The sequence below is a fragment of the Neofelis nebulosa genome, chromosome 18 (genome assembly GCF_028018385.1).
Source record: "Neofelis nebulosa isolate mNeoNeb1 chromosome 18, mNeoNeb1.pri, whole genome shotgun sequence".
In the NCBI taxonomy this organism is placed as follows: Eukaryota; Metazoa; Chordata; class Mammalia; order Carnivora; family Felidae; genus Neofelis; species Neofelis nebulosa.
Window position 1 is genome coordinate 26,230,583 of NC_080799.1, and position 22,895 is coordinate 26,253,477.

The window sequence follows — 22,895 nt, forward strand, 5'->3', positions numbered from 1 at the left end:
TTTTAGTTTCTGCAGATCATCCAGGCTCTACCACAGCCACTCAATGAACTCACGATTATGTCACCAAAGTGGCCATAGTCAGTATGTACATGAATGATGTGGCTATGTTCTAATAAAACTTTATTTGCAAAAACGTGCAGTGGCCATATGCACAGGCCATAGTTTGCCAACCCTGCTCCAGATCAACATTGATAATTCTGATGAGAGTAAACATTAGGAAGAGGGGAAAGAACACTGAGTAGAATGAGTTTGGCTCCCTCCATCTCAAAACAACTCTTTTTGAGTACCTCACAGCCCATAATAAGGCTTCAAAGGAAGGGTGGGCAAGGATCCCCTGGCCTCACAGGTGTGCAAACAACTATCCAGGATGCACTGAGAAAAACAGCTAAAGCTGCATAGACAGAGACATGATTTAACTCTATTTCTTCATTAAAAAAACAATGAAGAGCAGCGGGTGTCTTGCCGTCTTTGTTTCAAGGCAATTCGCTCTCCAGTGAGCACACAATGAAGTATTTTCAACAAACCCATTTTACTGCATTACTTTCTCAAAACAAAAAATCCAACAACTAAGGAGCGTGATGTAGTCTAAGGGCTCGTGGTGCCATGGCGGCTCCATTACCACAACTCCCACGTGTGTGTGGGGTGTGTGGGGTGTGTGGGGCACTCGTGTCTGCACACACTGGGCACTTTCCTGAGGACAGATGGTGTTCGCAGCTTTTACCAGACCCTCAATGGCAGCTGTGACATTAAAAAAAAAAAAAAAAAAAAAGGCTTAACTTGATGGGGGTTGAGGTGACACAGCAGAACGTATTTGTCAAAACTCAGCCATCGTACAGTGAAGATGTGTGCACTTCACAGTTTGCAAATTTTACCTCAAATGTAAAGAAACACCACAACCGTAAATAAGTGTCGTCTTCGAGCTGGTGGTTTGCATGCTTCAGTGTTCAGGAGAAAAACTAAATTGCTGTCTTCGATCTGCTTTGAAATGTGTCAAAAATAAGACTGGTCGATGCAGGGAGGGTAAGGGGGACAGACAGTGATTAAGCAAGTGTAGTAAATGTTAATGTCAGGTTCTAGGTGGGTGAACAAATGGTTTGCCCTGTAAAGTTCTTTCAGCTTTGGGGCGCCTGGGTGGCTCAGTCCAGTTGAGCTTACAACGTCAGCTCAGATCATGATCTCACAGTTCATGAGTTCAAGCCCAGCATCGGGTCAATGCTGTCAGCACAGAGCCCGCTTCGGATCCTCTGTCGCCCTTTCTCTGCCCCTCCCCTGCTCATGCTCTCTCTCTCTCTCTCTCTCTCTCTCTCTCTCTCAAAAATGAATAATCATTTTTTTAAAAAAAGGAGGGGGTTGCCTGGGTGGCTCAGTCGCGTGAGCGTCCAACTTCGGCTCAGGCTATGATCTCACAGCTCGTGGGTTCCATCCCCACATCGGGCTCTGCACTGACAGCTCAGAGCCTGGAGCCTGCTTCCGATTCTGTATCTCTCTCTGCCCCTCCCCTGCTCATATTTCCTCCCTCTCTCTAATACACATAAACATTGAAAAAAATTTAATTCATTCAGCTTTGCTGTATGTTGGACATTTCTCTTAATACAACATTGGGGAAAAATACTAAGCAGTAACATACAAGGGAGGGGGAAATCCACAGGAACTGGATCCTACCCCTGTCCCATAACGAATGGCTTTGAGAAGTTACTTCCTTTCTCTGGGCCTCAGTGACCCACCTGTTTAACAGAGGTAAGGGAGAGGGGGCTGAGCTGTACTCTGTGTCCGTTATGGGCAATGATGATGCTGTGGTTTCATCTCATTCTGTAAAACTTGGGCATCTTTATAAAAAGATCCTTTGTGGGGAGGAATGGCTTTGAAGGCAGAGACTGCCCCCTAGTGGGTCCTAGTGGCCTAATTTATGATCATTTTATATACCTGCAATTGATGCACGGCTGGAAAATATTTTGAGATATTATTCTATCTGTACTCTCTTTCTTCACATTTTCCTGTTCTTCCCCCTCTTCTCTTTCCCTTTAAAGCAGAAAGTCAGCTCAGTAGAAGTGCGTGGTGATGCCAAAAGCAGAAACAGCCTTTAGGTCATTCTTGCTCTGTGTCCCAAACTTCCAAACCTCAGAGGTTTTAAAGAGGAAATCACATTAATGTAGGGGATTTGTGGGCACTGAGTGTCTTGAGAAAAAGTTTTGAAGGGGAGTGGATTTTCATGACAAGAATGAGATTCCTTATGGCTAACAGAAGGAAGAAAGGTAAGAAAAGATCCCAAGGGTCCCAAGGGCATTGGCAAGGCCAATGTTCATCCAGGCAAAGAGACCTGTCTTATCCCCTGCTGTAACTCAAGGGTCTAGAATACGCTGGGTGAAAAGTAGAAACTCAACTAATATTGTTGAATGAATAAGTGAATGACTGGGAGAGTGAGTGAATGGATTCTAGAAGAGTTTATAGCCAGAATGTAGGGAAAGAAAGCCACACTGAAGAGCTAATAGTCTCCTACACCTCCTGCCATTCTGGTGTCCCCACTCGTGTGCACCATGTACGGTATTCCTTCTCCCTGGGACATGGTATCCTGGTGAGAATGTGGCTGTGGAGCCAGAGTGCCTGGGCTCAAATGTGAGACCCACCACTTACTGTGCGACTCCTGGAAAGTTACTCAACTGGCTCTGTGCCTCAGTTTCCTCACATGTGACAGGGGGATGATAGTAACACCCATGACAGAGGATGGCTGTGAAGATCAATGAACCGATCTATGTACAGCATGCAAGAAGCACTTAATAAACACAGCTAGTTTGTTTTTTTTTCCTCAAGTACCTTGACACAAAGCTCACTCCATCCAGATAATTCCTATACATCTTACAGACTCAAGTCAGCCATGGTTCCCTTTGGGAGGCTTCAGGTGCCCCTCTGCATGCCCCCAAGGTACCAACACAGTATCTCACCTCACGACACAATCATCTCTTCCCTCCCTAGGCTGTGAGCTCCCTGAAGACAAAGACTAGATGTCACTGGTCATCAGATCCAAGCTGGTACTCAGGCCCTTCCTGAATGAATGAATACCTATGCTTAGGGAGCGCACCTTACTTTTCTGCCCATAAGATGCCACTTTTCTCATACTGCAAACACCGAATCACTCCAAACTACTCCCACACCTCCCACCTCACCCCTCAGGGTACAGCACATACCCAAGTCTGCCCTCTGCTCTTCTGGCCATGTCCTGCCATATTGGCTTTATCTTTAGGAAGATACCAAGTGGAATATCAAGGCGAAGGCACCCTCATAGGTTTTCTTATACTCTTTTCCCATTGTTAGAGTCCCCATGATGGCCAAAACCTTCTCTACCCTGAAACAGTCTTTAAATAACAAGAGAGTCTTCTGTGAGCCTTCAACATCGATTTCCTTTCTCCTAAGAGTGCTTTTGAAATCTCTTTTGGGATCAGGTGTATAGGTAGATGTGATCCTCAACTTTTCCCAACAGCCTGTCAAGGACTTATGTCTCTTTGGTGCTCTTCTCCTTTTGATGTGTGAATATCAGATCTTGGAAAGAATTAAAATACCATAATATTGGGAGTACCTAACTCTTTCTGGGAGATGCTTCAGTCTAAGAAGGTTCTGTACAGCACAATACAATGGGGAGGACTTTGAACAGGGGTCTTGAAGAGAAACATCAAAATAATTGCTCCTTCTGCTTTTCTTTACAAACAGTCCCAATTTTTGTGAGATAGAGTTATGGATACAAATACGGATATGGTTAAGGATTTGCAGATGGCCATAAGGTAGATGAGAATGTAAATAATGGGATGCCAGTTGTTACGTTAATAGAGAGAGACTGAATTGAAAGGGGTTGATATGTGTAAGAACCTGGGCTTTGTAAACTCAAGGAGCATCGCACAACTTTGATCTGGGCTTTCCTACATTGCATTGCCTGCTCCCGTGATAACGCTCGGCCTCATGATGTCTATATGGTTTTCTATTATTCTACAAGTCCCACTGCTCTGGATTTTTTCTGCATTGTCCAGGGAATGACAGTGGTCATGGCTCCAAAGAGTAGGTCCCAGTCTCAGTAATACTTGCTGTTTACCTTGGACGTGGTCCTTAAGAGTTTCTGTGTGGTCTCCCTTCCTAGGAGAGTGGTGTATCATTCATACATACATCCGCGGATGCCACAAATAGTGATGTCCATCAATCAAGGTGCTGGGGAGAGTGTGAGCCAAAGCAGATACTGTCCTGCTCTCATGGAGCTTAAAGCCCAGCGGGAGAGGTAGGCGTAATCACGCCAACACGAAACAGCACCTGACACAAACTCAAGTGCAGGGTACCATGAGTGTCCAGTATAGTGAGAGGTCAGGGGAAGCTTCCCTGATGGTGAGGGTGAGCTAGGCCTGCAAGAAGGGGGAAGAGTTACCTGCAGGAAGAAGACGAGAGGGCAAAGATGAGCATTCCAGACTGAGAGAACGAAGGTGTAGAGGTCGTCCAATGGCGGTGGCGGCGGGGGGCGGGGGGGGCATCCTGGAGAGGATGAAGGGTTCAGAGAAAAGCAGAAGAGACAGAGAAGAGAGGATGAGGCCGCCACATGAGACTTCTCTGTCCTGACGCAATGAGAAGCCACGAATCAGTTTTTAAAAGAAAGAGAACTGATCAGATTTCCATTCTGATCTTGACCTGCAAGATCCCTGACAGCAGACCTCAAGCCTGGATTTCAGGAGCCACCGGAGATGAGGAAACCTTCAGATCTTTCACAAGCACCTGGACTCTGGACACGATGGGACTTCTGAAGAGCATGTGACATTCAGAGAACATGGCAAAGTGTCCTGGGCTGGTGAGCAGAAGGTCCTGACACTGAACGTGCCTCTACAGTCTGCAGATGAGATGATTTGGCCCTAGCTCTGCTGAGAAGGGCTCTATCCTCTCTGATCTACCTGGCTCAGATCAGGCAGGAGGGCCTGGAGACCCAAGCACAAAACCAGAAGGATGCTTGAGAGAAAGGAGGGACATCTGGGCATCCAGGACCCTCCACACTTGGTCAATGCACCCATCCCCCAGCTGCTGTGTTGGCCATTAAAGGCTCACCGGTGCCCCTGTGTCCAGAAAATCACCCTCAGCCACACAGAAGCCACCTAGCTTGGGAGGACACCACCCTCCCACCTCTGACCCCAGCAGCCTGCAGCAAAGACTGACCATCCAGTAAGCTCAGGCTGCCAAAACAGAACACCACAGACTAGGTGACTTAAACAACAAACACTTAAGGGGCGCCTGGGTGGCTCAGTCGGTTAGGCATCTGACTTCATCTCGGGTCATGATCTCACAGTTCATGGGTTCGAGCCCCATGTCAGGCTCTGTGCTGACAGCTCAGAGCCTGGAGCCTGCTTCAGATTCTGTGTTTCCCTCTCTCTCTTTCTCTGTCCCTCCCCCATTCACACTCTGTCTCTCTCAAAAAAATGAAGAAACATTTTTAAAAAATTAAACAACAACAAGAAACATTTATTCCTCAGAGTTCTGGAAGCAGGGAAGTCCAATATCAGGTGCACACCACTTTAGCTCCTGGTGAGAGCCCTCTTCCTGGCTTGTAGACAGCCACCTTGTCATTGTGCTCTCACATGGTGGAGAGAGGGAAATCTATTTCTCTTCCTCTTCTTAAGCCACTAGTCTCATCAGAGAGCCTCACCATTATGATTGCGACAACTCCTAATTATCTCCTAAAGACCCCATCTCCAAATACTATTCCATTGGGTTAGAGCTTCAACATATGAAGGGGGGGGAGGGCAATGCAGTCCACGGTGGACTGACCCTCACAGGCCACCTCCCTTGCCTCAGGGAGGGAGGATCAGGCTGACGCCTGAGCGTTCAATGGAGACCATTCTCTTCCTTAGCTTTTCCTGCTCTGTCCTCACTCTTCTCCTGTGAGCAGCCCCAATGAATCACTTGAACAAAAATCTCCATCTCGTCTCTATTTTTAGAGAACTCTGAAAACTGACAGCTGATGAATCAATGCTATCAGAACCCTGGGCATGCAGATATCCTGCTCCTGACTTTAAAGGAGCCAACTTCCCTCCTTTCCCCTTGTTATGGGTTGAATTATGTCCTCCCACCCAAGATATATTCATGTCCCAAGCCCAGTACTTGTGAATGTAATCTTACTTGGAAATAAGGGCTTTGTGATGTAATTAAGTTAAGACGAGGTCATGCTAGATTAGAGGAGCTATAATCCAATGACTAGTGTGTCCTTATAAGAAGAGGAACCTTGGACACAGAGACACCCAGGGAAGAATGCCATGTGATGATGAAGGCAGAGACCGGAATGATGTACCTACAAGCCAAGGAACATCGAAGATTGATAGCAACTACTAGGAGCTAAGAGTGAAGAATGGAACAGACTCTCCCTCAGAGTTCTCCAGAAGAAGCCAAGTCTGCTGACACTTTGATCTCACACTCCTGGCCTTGGAACAGCTAGAGAATAAACTCCTGCTGTTGCAAGCCACCCAGTTTGTGGCACTTCAGGAGAGCAGCTCTAGGAAATTATATACCCTTGGTTCATAGGCATATAGTGGGACTGCCAGGGAATCATCAGCTTGTGATCAAGATACACCCAAGCAGATCTGCAAATAAAGGGGAAGACTTTGACCTTGAATTTGAAGGGATGCTATATTGTACCACATCAGAAAAAGACTCTCCAAGAAATGCCCCTAAGAGGTAACCTAGCAAAACCACAAAGGAAATACATGGGGTGGGGGGCGGGGGGAGAACCAAACTAAAAAGCAACCCAGTATATTGTACTAGAGAGTCCACCAGACCTAGATGATAAAGTGTCTTTCTAAGCCTATTTCCTGATGAGTAGAATGATACTACTACTCAGCTCATTAGAGTTACTAAAAAAATGTAAACAAGATAATGCCTGTAAATGCTCTGTACAGTGATTGACACATTAGAAACAATTCCAAAGTTAGCTATTGCTTTATTATTGCCGTCATTACTAATGGTGTATGTTCCTGGAAGCCTAACTTCTCCTCTAAATTATCTTCATTCATAAAATGAGCATAGTAGATATTTCACAACGGTGTTGTGGGGATTAAAGAGATAACGTGAAAGGCTTTTTTACTGAAATATAGGTGGCATATAAATGCTATGTACGTTTGTGTACAATGTGTTGATTTGACACATTTATATATTGTGGTATGATTATTGCCAGAGCGTCAGCTAACACCTCTATCACATCACATAATTATCACTTCCTTTTTTTTTTGTGGTGGGAACCATGGATGGACTTTGAGGGCATTATACTAAGTCAGGTCATGTGTACAATGGGTTCCATAAATGTTGGCTGCCCCCAATAACATAATCTGAGCCGGCATAGTTCCTAGAGAATGACACTAGAGGGCAGGAGGGTCTCATTTTTGCCCATCCCCAGCGCCAGGAAGCTAGGAAAACCCTCTTCTCCAGAACCAGCGTGCTTCTCCCCCGGGTTCCTCCAAACATCCCTATGGCAAGAAATCGGCCACTTGCCTTCCTTTTAAAGGAAAAAGCAACTCAATGGAATGCACGTTTCTAAAGAGCTCACTGGGTATCATGAACCTCAGTTTAAAACAGGGATGTAGTTTACAGGGATATTTTTACATGGTTTAAGTAAAGCCCCTCCCTGCACAGAGCGGCTGAACCAATCTGGCGCCTCAGAAGCAGACCCAATTTTTGCAAAATCAGTCCCTTCTGTGCAGTTTCCTAAGTTACCAAGTCATAAAACCTTGTTTGTACGGATTAGTTATAAAGTCTATAATTTGTGTCACAAGGCTTTGAGAGAGAATTCCTCCAAAGTTTTAGTCCTGTTCTTGTGTTCGTTTTACTGTAGCTTTATGGCTCAGTATTTACCAGTTCCGCACAGCTGCATTTCCGTTTTGCTGGAGCTCCGCATGTCAGGGCCAATTATTTCTTGAATGTTCTATTCCAGGAGCAACAGATGCCCTGCTCCTGTCTTCCCCTAGTCCCCCCTGCACCTCCCCAACCGGCTGTATTCTCCCTCTTTCTTAGTGTGGATATTTCAGAAGTGCAAAAAGTACAGGGAATAATAGAACAGGGACCAGCGCAGCCACCGTCAGGTTTGGAAAGAAATATTTCAAATACGTGGAACGCCCCCAGCAATGCACACTGCGTCCCTCCTCCTGCCCAAGTTGTCACAGTCTCAAATTGGGTGTTTGTCACCAAGACTATTTTCCCCACTGAGAAAGTCTGCGGAAGCACCAAGCATTCCTTCTTGGCTACCTTAAAGGAACAGAACTGGACACTCCACAGACAAGGAACGGGGTGGGAAAGGGAGAGGGAGAGAGGGGGAGTGGGGACTTCGCCCAGCTCCAGCCAGCCCATCGGCTGAGAGTGGGAAGGGGGAGGGATACACTTTCTAAGGATGCCTGCAGCGGGGAGGGAGGCGGGAGGCAGGGTCACGCAGTCCCCTTCCCGCCCCTGGCACTGCCCATCCCTCCACCAGCTTCCCCTCCCCCAAAACACAGACGGGACCCGCGGAGCTGGCGCCGGAGCGCCAGCGCCACCTACCGACGACGATGAGGACTTCCCTCTCGATGTGCGCCTGGATGTAGATGCGGCCTCGGCGCTCAGTGTGGTCTGTGCCGCACAGGCTGGGGACGTTCATCACGCAACGCTTGTGCACGTTCATCATGCAGGCTGCGAGGGCACAGAGGGGCGCGGCTCAGGCTGGACCCCTCCCGTCCAGTCTCTTTAGAACGGCTCCTCCAACCCCTTCCACCCCCGGGCCCTGCCGGACAGAGGAGGTGGGACTTGTCTGTCCTCTCTGAGCCTGAGCCCACACCCTGCATGCCTCCAACGGCTCTGAAGCCAGCATCGCTAACTTCAATGCCGCTAGATTTGGGGGTGAGAGGCTCATTACTGAGCAACAGACAACTGGTACACCAGCCCCACCCATGACTTGGGAGGCTCCAAACCACGAGGAGGCAGCCCAGCCACCAGAGGCCGCCACTGAGCAAATGTACTTACTGTCACATTTCATCCCCTGGTGGATGAGTCCATACAGCAGTGACCCGCAGTGGTCACAAAACGTGGGGCTGGAGTATGTGTGGATCTTAAACTTGTGTTTGCTCCGGGGGTCCTAAGGCCAAGAGAAACAAACAAGAGAGACCAGTGTCAGCGTGGCATGCCAAGGACTCACACAGCATCGAGCATCAGAGGAGAACTCGCCGAGAACTGCACCTGGCCCCCAGCGTTCCTCACACCTGTTAGGACCATCACCAGAGTTCTGCTCAGACGTGCATTTAATAAAGAGCTGTTGAACGAGTGGACGACTAGAACAGCAGGTGGTCCCACAGCAGCCCCAGTACATTTGCTGGGCTTCAAGTCCTCCAATCGAGAGCCTCACCCACTGACTCCTGCCTGAAGCGAGGCCTGCAGGGACAGCAGACAGTTAACAGTTAACCGGGTCCCCTTGATTCTGTTTCTTCCCCCTTTATCCTCTGCGCAAGCTTTGGGAACTTTTAGAGTGATCTAAAACCCAAGTCTGAGCATAAAACCCCCTGCTTAAAGGCCATTTGTTAATACGTCATCACCTACAGAGTTCAACGTCCAGTGAAGAGTCTGCAGGTTGTGGCAGAGACTGCTAGTTTTTCCAACAATAGCCATTCTTTAATAACAGAACCCTTGAGTTTGAGCAGAGAGTGTGGCCACCCAATTAGAGACCGCATTTCCCAGCCTCCCTGGAAGCTTTGGTATGGCTGTGTGATGAAGTTCTGGCCAGCGGGATAGGTGTGCCTTTAAAAGAATGTGTACACACCTCTCTGGCCCCTTTCCTCCTTTCCTCTGAGGGAGGAACTGGAACCAAATACCTCAGACCCGAACCTGGAGCCATGTGTTGAAAGAATAAAGCTACACTACTGGCCTTGGACTTCATCCCATTGGGCAGACACCTCAGAGAAAACCTACCTTCTGTCTTGTTTAAGTCACTGTATTTGGGGGATATTTGTTACAGCAGCTTATTCGGTTCCCTAACAAGCATGCCCTTCACAACCTGGCAGTGTGGTACGGTGGTTAAAGGTACAGATTTTGGAGCATAAACTAGCTGGGTTCTTCTCAGCAGTGTGACTTTGGGCAAGTGACTTAACCTCTTTGTGTTTCCGTTTCCTTGTCTGTAAAGTGGAGGTAACGATAATGCTCTAAGCTTGTTAGACCACTGGGAAGAATAAAGGCATTCATCTGTGTACAGATCTTCAAACCAGCTGGCACGCTGTAAGCAGTACACGCTCTCGTATTATTACCCCTACATCTCCCTTATGATCCCACCTGTGTCCCCAAATACACACTCTGCTCTCGGATACACAGGACTCGTTCATGTCCCTCTGGCTTGCACGGTGTCTGTCTCCCTCGAGAGTGGCTCTTCCATCACTGCGCTCGCTACAAAGCTCCTTCTTCTCTTCCCCCAAAGCCAGCGGGAAAGCTGCTTTCCCCGTGAAACAGTGTACTGCAGAAGCTGAGAACGCGGACCCTGGGTTCCCACCCAGGGCTCATCTGACACAGCAGCCTTTGGTATATGGCACCCATCTCTTCCCTCATTCCTTCTGCTCGCCACGAGTTTACGGGTGCAGGTGCCTTCTTAAAACTGATATTCTTGCGGGGCGCCTGGGTGGCTCAGTCGGTTAAGCGTCCAACTTCGGCTTAGGTCATGATCTCATGGTTCGTGGGTTCGAGCTCCATGTCAGGCCCTGTGCTAACAACTAGGAGCCTGGACCCTGCTTCGGATTCTGCCTCCCTCTCTCTCTGCCCCATGCCCACTCACCCTCTCTCTCGCTCTCAAAAATAAACATTAAAAATTTTTAAAAACTGATATTCTTGCGACAGACAGAAAATAAACAGACACAATGAGTAGATGTTATTTTATGTGCTATTCAAGTGATGAGTGTTTTTCCTGAAAGATTCTTTAGATAAACTGTACTGAATTCTAGCGTATGTAAAAAAGGTGAATTTTTCCTGCATGAAAATAATACCTTCATAAGGCTGACTAAAAACATCTTCAGTCACTGAAGGCTTTGGGGGCATTCACCTTAGAGATGAGAAATGCTTGCCTCAAACGCTCCAGGGAAACACCTGTTCATAACCAGGGTTGGCCTGTAGGGGGAGCTCAGGGCTTTCCCTCACTCCCCGCTCGTCTCGAAGCAGAACAGATCTGGTTGGTCAGATTCCAAGACACTGATTGGCCCGGCCTCAGTGGGTGGAGCTTGCACACGTGTGGAAAGGTGCACCTGTCATCTTTCTCTTTCCGTCTCCTAGCTCTCTCAGCTCCCAGGAGACAGGTGGGTTCAGATCCCGTGGTCCAGCCCTGAGAGGGTTGGGAGTGAGTGGCCTGGGGCAAGTTCTCTCTCTCTTCTTGGCTCTTGTGCTCTCTTCGGATTCCCTGATATGTTGACCTTATAGAAGCCAAGAATTCCTTTTGATTACGGTTTCGATTTCCCGAGGCCTCCCTAGTATAGAAAAAAGGGGTCTCCGAGGGCCTCAAGAGGTCGACCTTGAGATTTGGGACAAAATCCCAAATAGTAATAAATGGCCTCCTTGCTGGGTTTCACTCTCCTCCATGTATACATCTCCTTAGAGTATCTTGGGGCGGGGAGAAGGCTTTGAGCATTTCTGACTAGGTATCACCAAGAACCTTCTCCGTCCCTTCATGTCTCTCCAACAACAAGAGATGCCAAGTGGCACAAAGAATGGGAAGGGAAATGAAACATTTACCAAGAGCTGCCCCTGTGCCAAGCGGATGCTGGATGTCTCACGCGCACTTTCTCCAGCCTTCAAGCTATTCCATTTGGAAGGTGCGATTCGTTTCCATCTTAGCGCCAGTGAAATGGGCCCAGACTAGAGAGTGAGATTTTCCCCAAGGTCACTCAGCTGGCCCACCGCAGCGTGGGGATTCACACCAGGGTCTGCCTGGCTCTGAAGCCAGGATGCACTAAGCTTCTCTCCCTGCTCCCCAACTTCATTAATGCCCCACTGTTCCGGTCCAGCTACAATAGCACCTCCTTCCTTCACTCATTCCCCCAGCAAGTGACTCCTGAGAGCCAGGGTGGTCCCAAGCATCGGGATACAACTGTGAGCAAGGAGACAGAATGCCTGCTCTCGCTGAATTCACACTCTAATGGCAGAAAGAAACCAAAAACAAAACGAGACAAAACAAAAACCCCACACCCTGCCCTCCCAGATCTTCCCCATCAGAGCATTTAACCACTGTGTTGCAACTGCATGTTTAATCCCATGTCTCCAATGCTTAGCTGCAAGCAACACAAGGGAATTTTGCTCCGGGGCATATATTGTACTTGGCATACAGAAGGTGCTCACTAATAAAGAGTGAGAGTTAGCATTTACTGAGCATTTACTCATGCCAGGAACTGTTTTCCAGGGATTGACCAGGCATTAACTCATGTACTTCACATAGCATCCCTGTGAAGTAGGTACTTCACCCATTTCACAGATGAGGGCCGAGGGGTGCAGTGACTTGCCCAGGGCCCCCCGGCCTTGGCAGCACAGCACTTTGCACAGTGGGTGGCACCTAGTAAGAGGTTTGTGAGCTGTGGTGGCAGCTGCGGGGCTCCATTCACCCCTGCTAACCACTGACAGCCCCTGAGCAATGCCCGTGCTGTTTCAGAAAATGGCTTGGGGAGTACCGTGCAAGACCGATTAGAGCCAGACAGGAGAAAGGAAGGCCAATTAGACAAGCTGCAGGGACAAGTTTGTGTATTTAGAGGCTGTGGAGGCTCCTCCAACCTTGCTCCCGGCTCCTGGGCTTTCAGGAGGGCTCACGGTTATAAGAAGCAGCTCCACCCACCCACCGCCCCATCCCTCAGACCACCCAGACCAATCAGGTCATCCCCTGACCGCTGCTGTCCTCCACCCTTCTGTCACCTGGGAGAGCTTGGGATAAAGCCACAGTCCCACAGCTGTGGGACTCCACGACCCACAAGGAAAATCTCTCAGGGTGCCCGTCCACGCCTGCTCATGTCCAGCACCATCTCTGAGATGGGTGGGTTTGCACTTTGAGACATCCTACTCCCCCAGACACAGGTGACTGGCGCAGAGGTAGGCACTTGGCTCAAATGACTCACACGTTTAGTGAGTGGAACACAGGCAGGCCAGGGGTCATGCAGCTTGGGGGATGAGGGGGCCATTTTTTTTACAGCGGGGCTCCAAGGAACAGAGAGGAACAAAGACAAAAGGCCGCATGACCCGAGGGAAGGCGCTCCTGGTTCCCGTCCCTCAGGGGCCTGGCATCCTGTCCTCCAATTCCATCTGACTCTCCTGGGTCCTCTGTGCTTACGCCAATCCAAGTAGGCATCTGTAACCTGCAGCCAGTGATGAGCATCGAGATATTTCTAATCACTTCGGCTCAGGTACTGCCCATTGGCCAATCAGAAGGAAGAGCAGGTTCAGCAGTGCTGGGAGTTAACTCTTTGGTTGCTGGATCATAGAGAGGTGGTGGGGAGCTGGCAGGGGAAGAAATGGGGGAGAGGTAGAAGGAGAAGGATCAGAGGGCCTGGCAGTTATTTCCCAATCAGTTTTAAAGTATTTCACGATTATCAAAACTGGTACAGTAATGTCACTGCAACAGGTTAAACATCAGCCTGGCCTTTGAACAAAATGCATTCCCTTCCTAGCCTCGGAGGCTGTGGCCATTGACCAGCTCTGGGATGAGCCTGGGGATCCACGTAGCCTCAAAGTCAGAACTTCCCCTATGGTCTTGTTTAGATCCCATCCAAAGAGCCCTCCCCCATCTTTCTAGTCGGATCCCCCTATCCCAGGCCCCACAGACTGGGTCCCCTCCAGTCCATGCACAGCCCATTCCTATCCCTGGCCTTGGTCCTCCTTGATGCTCAGAGGTTACAATCTGGAGCCCGTGGGCCATTATCAACTTTGCAAACAAGCTATATTTGCTTCATGTGGTGCTTCTTAAAAATTCAAGTTAATTGACTACATTTACAAATCACAAAATGTCAGATAAAAATGTAAACCTCTGGCCCTTTTTGAAAAATCCCAACTTACAGCAACAATGGACACACATTCCCAGGGGCTGAGCAGGGGTTGCCCCCCTCGCATAGGGATAAGCCTTCCAGTTTTCCACAGTCCCTGCCATTCTCCATTGTCTTACACCATGCCTGCTTCACTCATTTCCCCTCCCTGCCTGGTCCCTGTATGAATTTCGGTTTCTGACCTCTCTCAGAGCCCCCCACCCTCTCTACCTACAGTCCACTGGCTGGGAACCTACTGCGTGTCAACACGTCCCCTAAACTCCTGAATGAGTTCATTTGGCTCAGTGCCAAATGCTTTCAGAAATAGGTTTGAAACTACTGTATCCCCATCCCAGTACCAGCCGTTGATTTCCAGGGTCCCCGGTCATCTCTCCCACCCTGGGAGTCACGTCTCCACAAAGACCCTGGTATGATTCCTCTCCACGCTAGTTCGTGTGGTTGGGGTTCCTTCACGCTTCCTACTAGGCGAGCTTGGATTTCTGAGTTTCCTACCACTTCTGATCCTGCTCGCAGAGATTGCTCAATCACAAGAACAAAATGACAACGAGCTGCTGTGACTCTTACTGCCCCCATGAATCGAACACAGACTCTCTGCCTAGCACTGTGCCAACTGTTCTGTATTACATCATTAAATCTTCAGAATGGCCAATGGGGGAAGAGCTGTTATGACCCTGGTATTCCAGATGCGCCCACTGAGGCTTAGGGAAGGAACTTGTTCAAGGTCACTAAGCAAGAGAGTGGGAGAGTCACGACTGGAATCCAAGTTTGCCAGGTTCCAGAGCTATGGGCAGTGGAGTTGGAAACACCTGCCTATCACCTGTCTGCCTCCCTGCTCCTCGGTGTCCCCAGAGGGTCTCCCACCTGACAGGGGTTAAAGGTGACGGCAACCTTCATCTCATGCAAACGCAGCACTGGCCAGTGACAGGCCGCTTGCGGTTCCTCACCGCCACCCCCCAATCCCCAGGACCAGAGGACAGGCAGATCTCAGCTCAGCATCTTTGGTTCACCGCCTGACTCCAAGCACAAGCAGCTAAGGAGGAAGGAAGCACAGATCAGAAACCAAAAGGGAAAAAAAAAATGTTTAAACATCTAAGTCACAGCCCAAAATAGCCTTTCTCGGTCTGAATGGGCTGTGTGGCTTTGTTCGCAGGTGGGCCAAAATTTGGCAGAGCTGGGGCAAAGCTGCAGGAATCAGGAGACTGGATTGAAGCATAGAGGCCAACAAAACACACACCAACATCAGTCAGACGAGGAATAAAAGCAGCCTGGACATGTACAGGCTACAAAAGCCCCTGAGGGCACATTTCCCAGGAGGCAGCCAGGCAAGGTCAAATCGAAGATGGTGTGGAAATGCCAGCTGAACAGAGGGAAGGTTCCAAACAGGGGCTCTGGGGTTAACTGTGTGACCTCCGGCAAGTGACTTCACCTCTCTGAGTCTCTGGTTCTTGTGCACAAAATGAAGATATAAAAACAGTACCCACTTCATGGACTGGCTTCATGGATCGGCTCCCCAGCACAGGGCCCTGCACACAGGAAGGGCAAGCTCTTGCTTCCATCGTCCCAAAGAGAAAAAATCATCATGGGGACACTTTCCCAGACTTCAGTCCTGAGCCATCCTAACTCTGCACATCCACATGCTACGTATAATATGTACTTGGCATTTTTCTTGAACTCAGCAGGCCTTTCACTTAAATAAACCTATTTTAAAATAAAACTGTTTACAGAGTGTGAACGCGTGGGATTGATGTGCAAATTATGTTTTTTTCTAATACACCTTAAAGTGAAGGAACCAACTCCCAAAATAAAATTGTAACATGTGCGTCCCAACAGCGTCCATTGAGAGGCGGCAGAGACACAGATACATATATTCTTAGTGGGCAGGCCCACTGCCATTCGGCATTATCTATCAAAAGTACAAATGTTTCAAACTGAGGGTAGATGGGGGGTGGGAGAGGGGGGTGGGAGGGAGGGGAGGGTGGGTGATGCCTTCCTTGAGGAGGGTACCTTTTGGGAGGAGCACTGGGTGTTGTATGGAAACCAATTTGACAATAAATTTCATATTAAAAAAAAAAAAAAGTACAAATGTTTCTTCCCTGGTGACCCAACTGCCCTACTCTGGGAATTTATCCTGGAGCTAAACCCAAATACATAGGAAATAATATGTATATGTGGCTGTTCCCTGCAGCGTTATTTATAACAACAAAATACTGTACATAAGCCAAGTGTTACAGGTAGGGAGCGGCTTAAATAAATCATAGCGTAGCTACATGGTGATATGCTGCTCAGGTGTCAGAAGAATGAGTTTTCTGCACTAAGAGGGAAAAACCTTAAGGGCATATATGTTTATTTATTATTTTTATTTTTTATTTTATATTTTATTTATTACTATTGTTTATTTATTTATTCATTTATTTATTTATTTGAGAGAGAGAGAGAGAGAGAGAGAGAGAGAGAGAGAGAGAGAGAGAGAGAGAGAGAGAGAGACAAGTCTGGGAGGGGCACACAGAGAGAGGGAGGCACAGAATCTGAAGCAGGTTCCAGGCTCTGCATGGTTAGTGAAGAGCCCAACGCGGGGCCCGAACTCAAGGGCTGTGAGATCTTGACCTGAACCAAAGTCAGATGCTTAACCAACTGAGCCACCCAGGTGCCCCTTAAGGATATATTTTAAAGTGAAACTTAAAAAAAAAAAAAAGCAAAAAACAAAAAAACCAAGATGCAGAGGAGTGTAGGCTGCATGCTACCATGAAGAAGAGTAACTATATTCCAAGTTACTCATGCCTACATAAAAATACACTGTAACAGAAGCTAATGGAAGTGTTGTCTATAGAAGCAGGAAGAAAACAAAATGTACAGAGAGTAAGACTTCTCCAAAGTGTTGGGCACCTGGGTGGCTCAGCAGGTTAAGCAACCAACCGACTTTGGCTCAAGTCATAATCTCTTGGTTCGTGAGCTTGAGCCCCGCATCAGGCTCTTTGCTGTCAGCATTGGAGCCTGCTTCCAATCCTCTGCCGCCCCTTCTCTCTTTGCCCCTGCCCTGCTCGTTCTCTCTCAAAATAAACTTTCAAAAAAGATATGGGAAAAAAAGAGTATTTAAGTGTTTATCTGAGCGCCACAGAAACCTCACAGCAGGTACCCCAAATTGCAAACAAAATACCAAAGCTTCCTAAGAGACCAAGAAGCGCGGAAACCTTCACGGGGACTGTGTGGACTGAGGTTTTGGGAACATCAAATGTGGATCATGTGAGAACCTGTAATGACACACACGCACTGCGGTCAAAGGCGGGGGGATTATAATTTGGTGAAGATCTCTCATTTTGTTCCTGGGAAGAAAGTCAACAGAGCCGATAACGCTGTGTAAATGTTCCTGCCCCGGTGACGGTGACTCGGTTTGCTCAAGCGTCTGATAAGCCCTGCCTTCTTCCAGCCACCACCCCTTTGCAAATAAGTAATTGTTCGATCGCAAGGCCAAGCTTCTGTTGTGTAAACTGGGGTAGAATTTTAAATATGATTTCCTGCATTAAGAGCTGCACTGGGGTCAATGTCAATACCAGGGGTTAATTAACAGCCATGTTCAAACCTAACGCTGGGCTCTGGAAGTTAGGAGCTTTTTGATGCAGGGGCAAGTTCTTTAACCCCTTTTAAGTGTTCACTCCTCCATTTGAAAATGGGGTAACAATTATATCTAATTCCCAAGTTAACGAGAGTTCAGTGAATGAATGCATGGAAACTGCTTAGTAGTCTCGTGTGGAAATAAACATTTAATCCGTGTTCACTGTTACCATGAATTTTCTGTCCATACCCTTTGTCTGTATTTAAATTCAAATTTGTTTCTTTCTAAATGACTTGTAACACATTTCCCATATAATTATTAGGGATATGAATCATTCACCTACAATACACGCAGTAAATATTTTTGCAGTTTTTCATTTGCCTTTTAATTTTGTTTCCCCTTTTTCAACATATAATAAGGCGTGTATGTGTGTGTGTGCTTAAATAAAGTGCCAATTTTTCCCTTTTCTTTGTAGTCTGTGTCTCTGCTGTTATATTTAGAAAGTCCTTCCCAGTACGATATTTTCTTCAATGTCCTACAGTTTCACTTTCTGCACTGAAATCCTTACTTCTCTTGGAATTCATCTTAGCAGGAGCTCGGGGAAAAGACCTTCATTTCACCCCCTGAATGTTTAGCCAGTTGTAACAACTGTATGGGGATGTATCTTCTCCCTGCTGACTTCTATCACACACTCGTTTCTCGTGTGTATCCTTTGTTCACTTCTACATTTTCTCTTGTGTTCCACTGATTTCTCTCTAGTCCTGCCTCAGTACCACACTACTTTAATATATCATAGGTTTACAATATCTGAGCCTCTAAACGCATGCATTTTATACCCACCTACCCCGACCCCAACATTACTGTCCACTTTGAAAATCTTCATGGTTATTCTCACGCACATAGTTTTCCAGATTGTATTGGACAGGCCCATCTCTGCCAACCCTACCTATTTTATTGTCCTTCTAGAAAAATCCCCACCTCCAGCACCAGCTCAGTGGAGAGTAGAGCATCTGACCTTGGGCTTCCAGCCAGTGCTGAGTGGACCAAGGTCTGGTCAGTGGCATGCAGTTTACGAAGGAAGAACTGGACCGATCAGAACTGGACCGATCAGAATTTACAACAAGGAACGGTGCAGTCTTGGGAGCTGGAGGGGATGCATGGGTGTCTGATGTCAAGTCAGGGCTGGAGGGCGACAAGGAGAGAGGGAGAGACGGACAGAGAGAATGAATTCACATGTAATTTGAGTCTTTTATGTCCTTCCAGAAAACTTGTCTTTTTAAACTCTACTTAGTTGCCACCAATGTTAAGCTAGTCTTCCTTTCCAGGGTTTACATTTTATCTCAACAAATGATCTCAGTGCATTAGTTAAGTCGGTGGTTTTCAACCTGATTACGCCAACCACTGTGGCATGCATGCAATTTTTTTTTTTTTAGGGATGTATTTCCAGGCCTCTGGGTGGGACTCACAGCAATGGGGAGCCACGTTTTTCTGGGCATGTTGCATCGGTTGGAGTCACACAGAACACTGGTCAGAAGCTCAGAACTAGAGACACTGGCCCATCTCTGCTGATGGCAGCCACGGACTAGACACGCATCCTGACCATGCTCTCCAAGTGGGGCATATAGTCTGCTGGTCCCCACGGTCTCCACTCGCTGCTGGCTGGCCCCAGCTGGCAGTCCATTTGAAATAGCAGCCTCATCCATTCATTGAGTCTTGGAGAGAAATATAGATCCGACCAGCCCTTGGGTGCAAGTGGGAGTCCTCAATCTCACAGCGAACAGGGAGCTGCCTTCCTTCTTCTGGAAGGCTGTGTGCACTTATAAGCCGGCTCCAACTCTAAGTGGCTTCAGGACATCAAGCACTGGACCGGCAGATTCAGCTCCAATCTGGTCCCTGAGTCAGCAGAGAGTAGGAGAAGCCCCATCCTTTCCAGCAGGTGATGCCGAGAGCCTGTGAGGTGCCTCCCAGCCTGGAAAAGGACTCAGTTCACCGGGAACAGGTGGTTTTGTAGGATATTTAAAAGATGAGGCTTCAGGTAAGGTTGCCTAGACTGAAGAGCCAGTTCCACATCTTCCTGGCCATGTCCCTTGGCCACGTTGCTTAAAAGCTCCATACTTCATGTTAACTGGTGATAACAGCGGCATTTATTTCCTGGGAATGTTATGGGGTGTGCTTTACCGAAAACCTTTAAAACAGCTCCCCAACAGAGAGAGGGCACTCAATAAATACCAGCTGTTATTATTAATCATTAATGATTGCTGGCCAGGGCATCCCTAGGTCTACTGAGTTACAACTTTTTCCAATAATCCCCACTTGCATTCCCCCCTCTTGAACTTCAGTCTTGATTTCCTGCACGAATTCCCTCCACTAAAGCAACGAGCTATTCATTCATTCATCCATTTATTCACCCAATAGCTGTTGAGTGTATCAGGTGCTGGATGAACAGAAGCAGACACAGGGTCTGCCCTCGTGGGCCCCAGCCTAGTTCGGAGAAGACCATAAAGAAAGAAGCACAAACAAATGGTAGGCTTCCGACCGCTGCAGAGAAGCCTGGAGTGCTTAGACAGTTTGCGGAGGGCTTCAGCTGGGCAGACAGGTCTGGGAGGTTTCCCTGACAAGTGACATGTGAGCTAAGATCTGAAGGATGGGGGGCAAAATCTGGACAGAAGGCACCAGGCTGGGGCTCTGCCCCAACCCCAGGGGGAGCTACTTCACTGCACGGGGTCCTGGCTAGACCCAGGTAGATTTGGCTGACATCACCCCATTGCCACCAACCTGGCTTCAAGCTCTGCCTCAGCCCCTATTCCCTGTCCCCAGCTCGGACCCCTCAGCTATGACATAGATCCTAGCCCCCGTGGGAGGGAATTTAGTTAGAGAGCTCATGAGTCAGAGTCTAAAGCCAGAGAGTCTGAACTCAGTCCCAGCTTTGTTACTTCACAGCCATGCGGCCTCAAGCAAGTTACTTACGTTATATGAGCCTTGATTTTCCCACCTGCAAAATGGAGCCCAAAGCTGTCATGTGGAGAGACACTACAGCAGAATAGCAATGCACTACAAGGTCAGGCTGCCTAGGATTGAATCCCAACTCAATGACTTCCTAGCTGTGTGACTTTAGGCAGGTTTCCTAACCTCTCTGTGCTTCAGTGTCTTCTTTAAAGTGGAAATATGGTAGTAGCTCTGCTCATGAGAAGCTAATGAGCGAATCTCTGTAAAAGAGTGCTCAGTAAATACTACGTAAGTGCCTGTTGAATACAGTAAATAAACATTCCCGCCTTCTAGGTTTGTCAGGAGTCATGAAACCATGATTATACGTCGTGCTTTAGCCCAGTGACTAACAGGCAGTCCGGACCCCATAAATGTTAACTTAAAAAGAAAACTACATCTGTGACCTTGGGCAAGCCACCCCATGCTCTGGTCTCAGTTCCCCCTTCAGAAAACAATGGGGTTAACAGAGCACTCCCCAGGGCCCTTCAAGTTCTAACAACCACCTATGCGGGCTCTTCACAGAGTCTGCCCCGCCTCTTCCTGTGCAGGTTGTTATGTGAATTCACTGCTCAGAGCGGACTACAGAGGTCTTCAGGGGCCAGTCACCCTGCCACAAATCACACCCCAGCATTATATATAAACCCTCCAACACCCACAAGGTACGCACACACATCCTCGCCCCTCACCGCCCCCCCTCCCCCAACGGTGCTATCAGCCCACAAAGGCAGGAGCACCCCTCTGTCCCTGCTGAGTGAGGGTCGCCCCAAAGCAAGACCGGAACACAGGGCTTTACTCAACTTGCAAAGATGCTGTCAGTTCGATTTCTAGGTGTAGAGCACGGTGCCAGCTTTCTGACAGCTCCCTCTGCCACAGGGGCCCTCGGCGTACCCACGCCTGCATTTCAGAGGGGCAGAAAGAACCTTCATGCAGAAGGACATGAGGGACGCTGCTAGAGCCAGTGCCTGGCGGGCCACCTTCAGCACCTGGGACTCTGGACACCACAAGACCATGGAGGGTCTCATTCTAATGATCCTAATCACTAGCAATGAGGATCCTAAGCCATTAGGTCCACAGAGACAAGAAGCCTGAGGAAGATGAGTTCTGTGCATGCTGGCCCTTCACCCTTGACCAAGAACGTCCCTGAGACACCACTCTGCTCCACAGAAAGTTCTGGAAGCTATCATGTGCCTGACACTGCACTACGTGTGTAGTGATCAAACAGCAGGTGCTGACCTCACCTCCAGGGATTCATAGATTCCAGTGGGGGATTATAATTACAGTGGACCCTTGAACAATGTGGGTGGTTAGGGGCGCTGACCACACCCACGCAGTTGAAAATCCACATGTAACTTCTGACTCCCCAAACACTTAACTACGAATAGCCTCTGACCAAAAGCCTTACTGATAACATAGCTGATTAACACGCAGTGTGTATGTTATGTGTATTATATTCCATATTATAATCAAGTAAGCTAGAGAAAAGAGAATGTTATTAAGAAAGTCATAAGGAAGAGAAAATATCTACACCACCGAATCACAAAAAATCATGCAGTTCAAACTCACATTGCTCAAGGCTCAGCAGTATGCAAGTAACAGCTAACATACGCCAGGCACTATGCCAAGAACTTTGCATATAATTCATGCACCTGACCCTCGCTGATCATGTGAAGTAAGTTTATTTTTCTCCCCATTTCACTGGGGAGAAAAGTGAGGCACAGAGAAGTTAAGTCACTGGCCCAAGGTCACATGGCTAGTGATTTGGATGCAGGATCTGGGCTTTTTGTCACCATGTAAGTCAATGGAAAGTGGCCCTGTGATGTGTGACAGTGGTACTCACAGAGTGAAAAACAGGAAGAACAGACCAGGTCAGGGAGGTCAGGGAGGGCTTCCCTGAGGAAGTGATGCTTGAGCCGTGGTCTGGAGGGTGAGTTTTGAGTCAACCGGGGTTCTTAACCCTGGACGCACATTAAAGTCAATCAGGAGGCTTTGAATCAAGCAGGGATTCTGACTGACTTGTCTGGGATGGGCCCAGGCACTGGTATTGGGTTATACAGCTTCGCAGAGGATTCAGATGTGCAACCAGGATGGGGCCTCCCTGAACTCCGGGGCAGAAGAGAGAGAGGAGCTCAGCACAGGGAGCCCCAAGTGCAACCACCTGGTGTGGGAGAGCAGGGAGGACCGGAGGCTGCAAGGAGGAAGCTCGGTGGGGAGGAAGGATGTGGTCAAGGAAGGGCTGGAGGGGTGACAGGGCCTTCTGAGCAGGGCGACCCTATTATAATCTCTCTTCCAAAGGGGACTCGGTAAGAATGACAGGAATGCCAGGGGCACAAACCCTTTGGGAT

General features: G+C 48.2%; 1 protein-coding gene across 3 annotated transcripts in view; it reads right to left on the reverse strand.

Moving 5' to 3' along the window:
* PRKCB (protein kinase C beta) overlaps nt 1-22,895 on the reverse strand; it is a 332,144-nt gene that overhangs the window by 155,443 nt on the left and 153,806 nt on the right. For all 3 annotated transcript variants that reach the window (XM_058711142.1, XM_058711141.1, XM_058711143.1), the window contains 2 exons: nt 8,995-9,106; nt 8,536-8,664 (listed from right to left, as the gene is read on the reverse strand). In XM_058711142.1, coding sequence (XP_058567125.1) covers nt 8,536-8,664; nt 8,995-9,106 — 241 coding nt within the window. The remainder of the gene's footprint in view (nt 1-8,535; nt 8,665-8,994; nt 9,107-22,895) is intronic.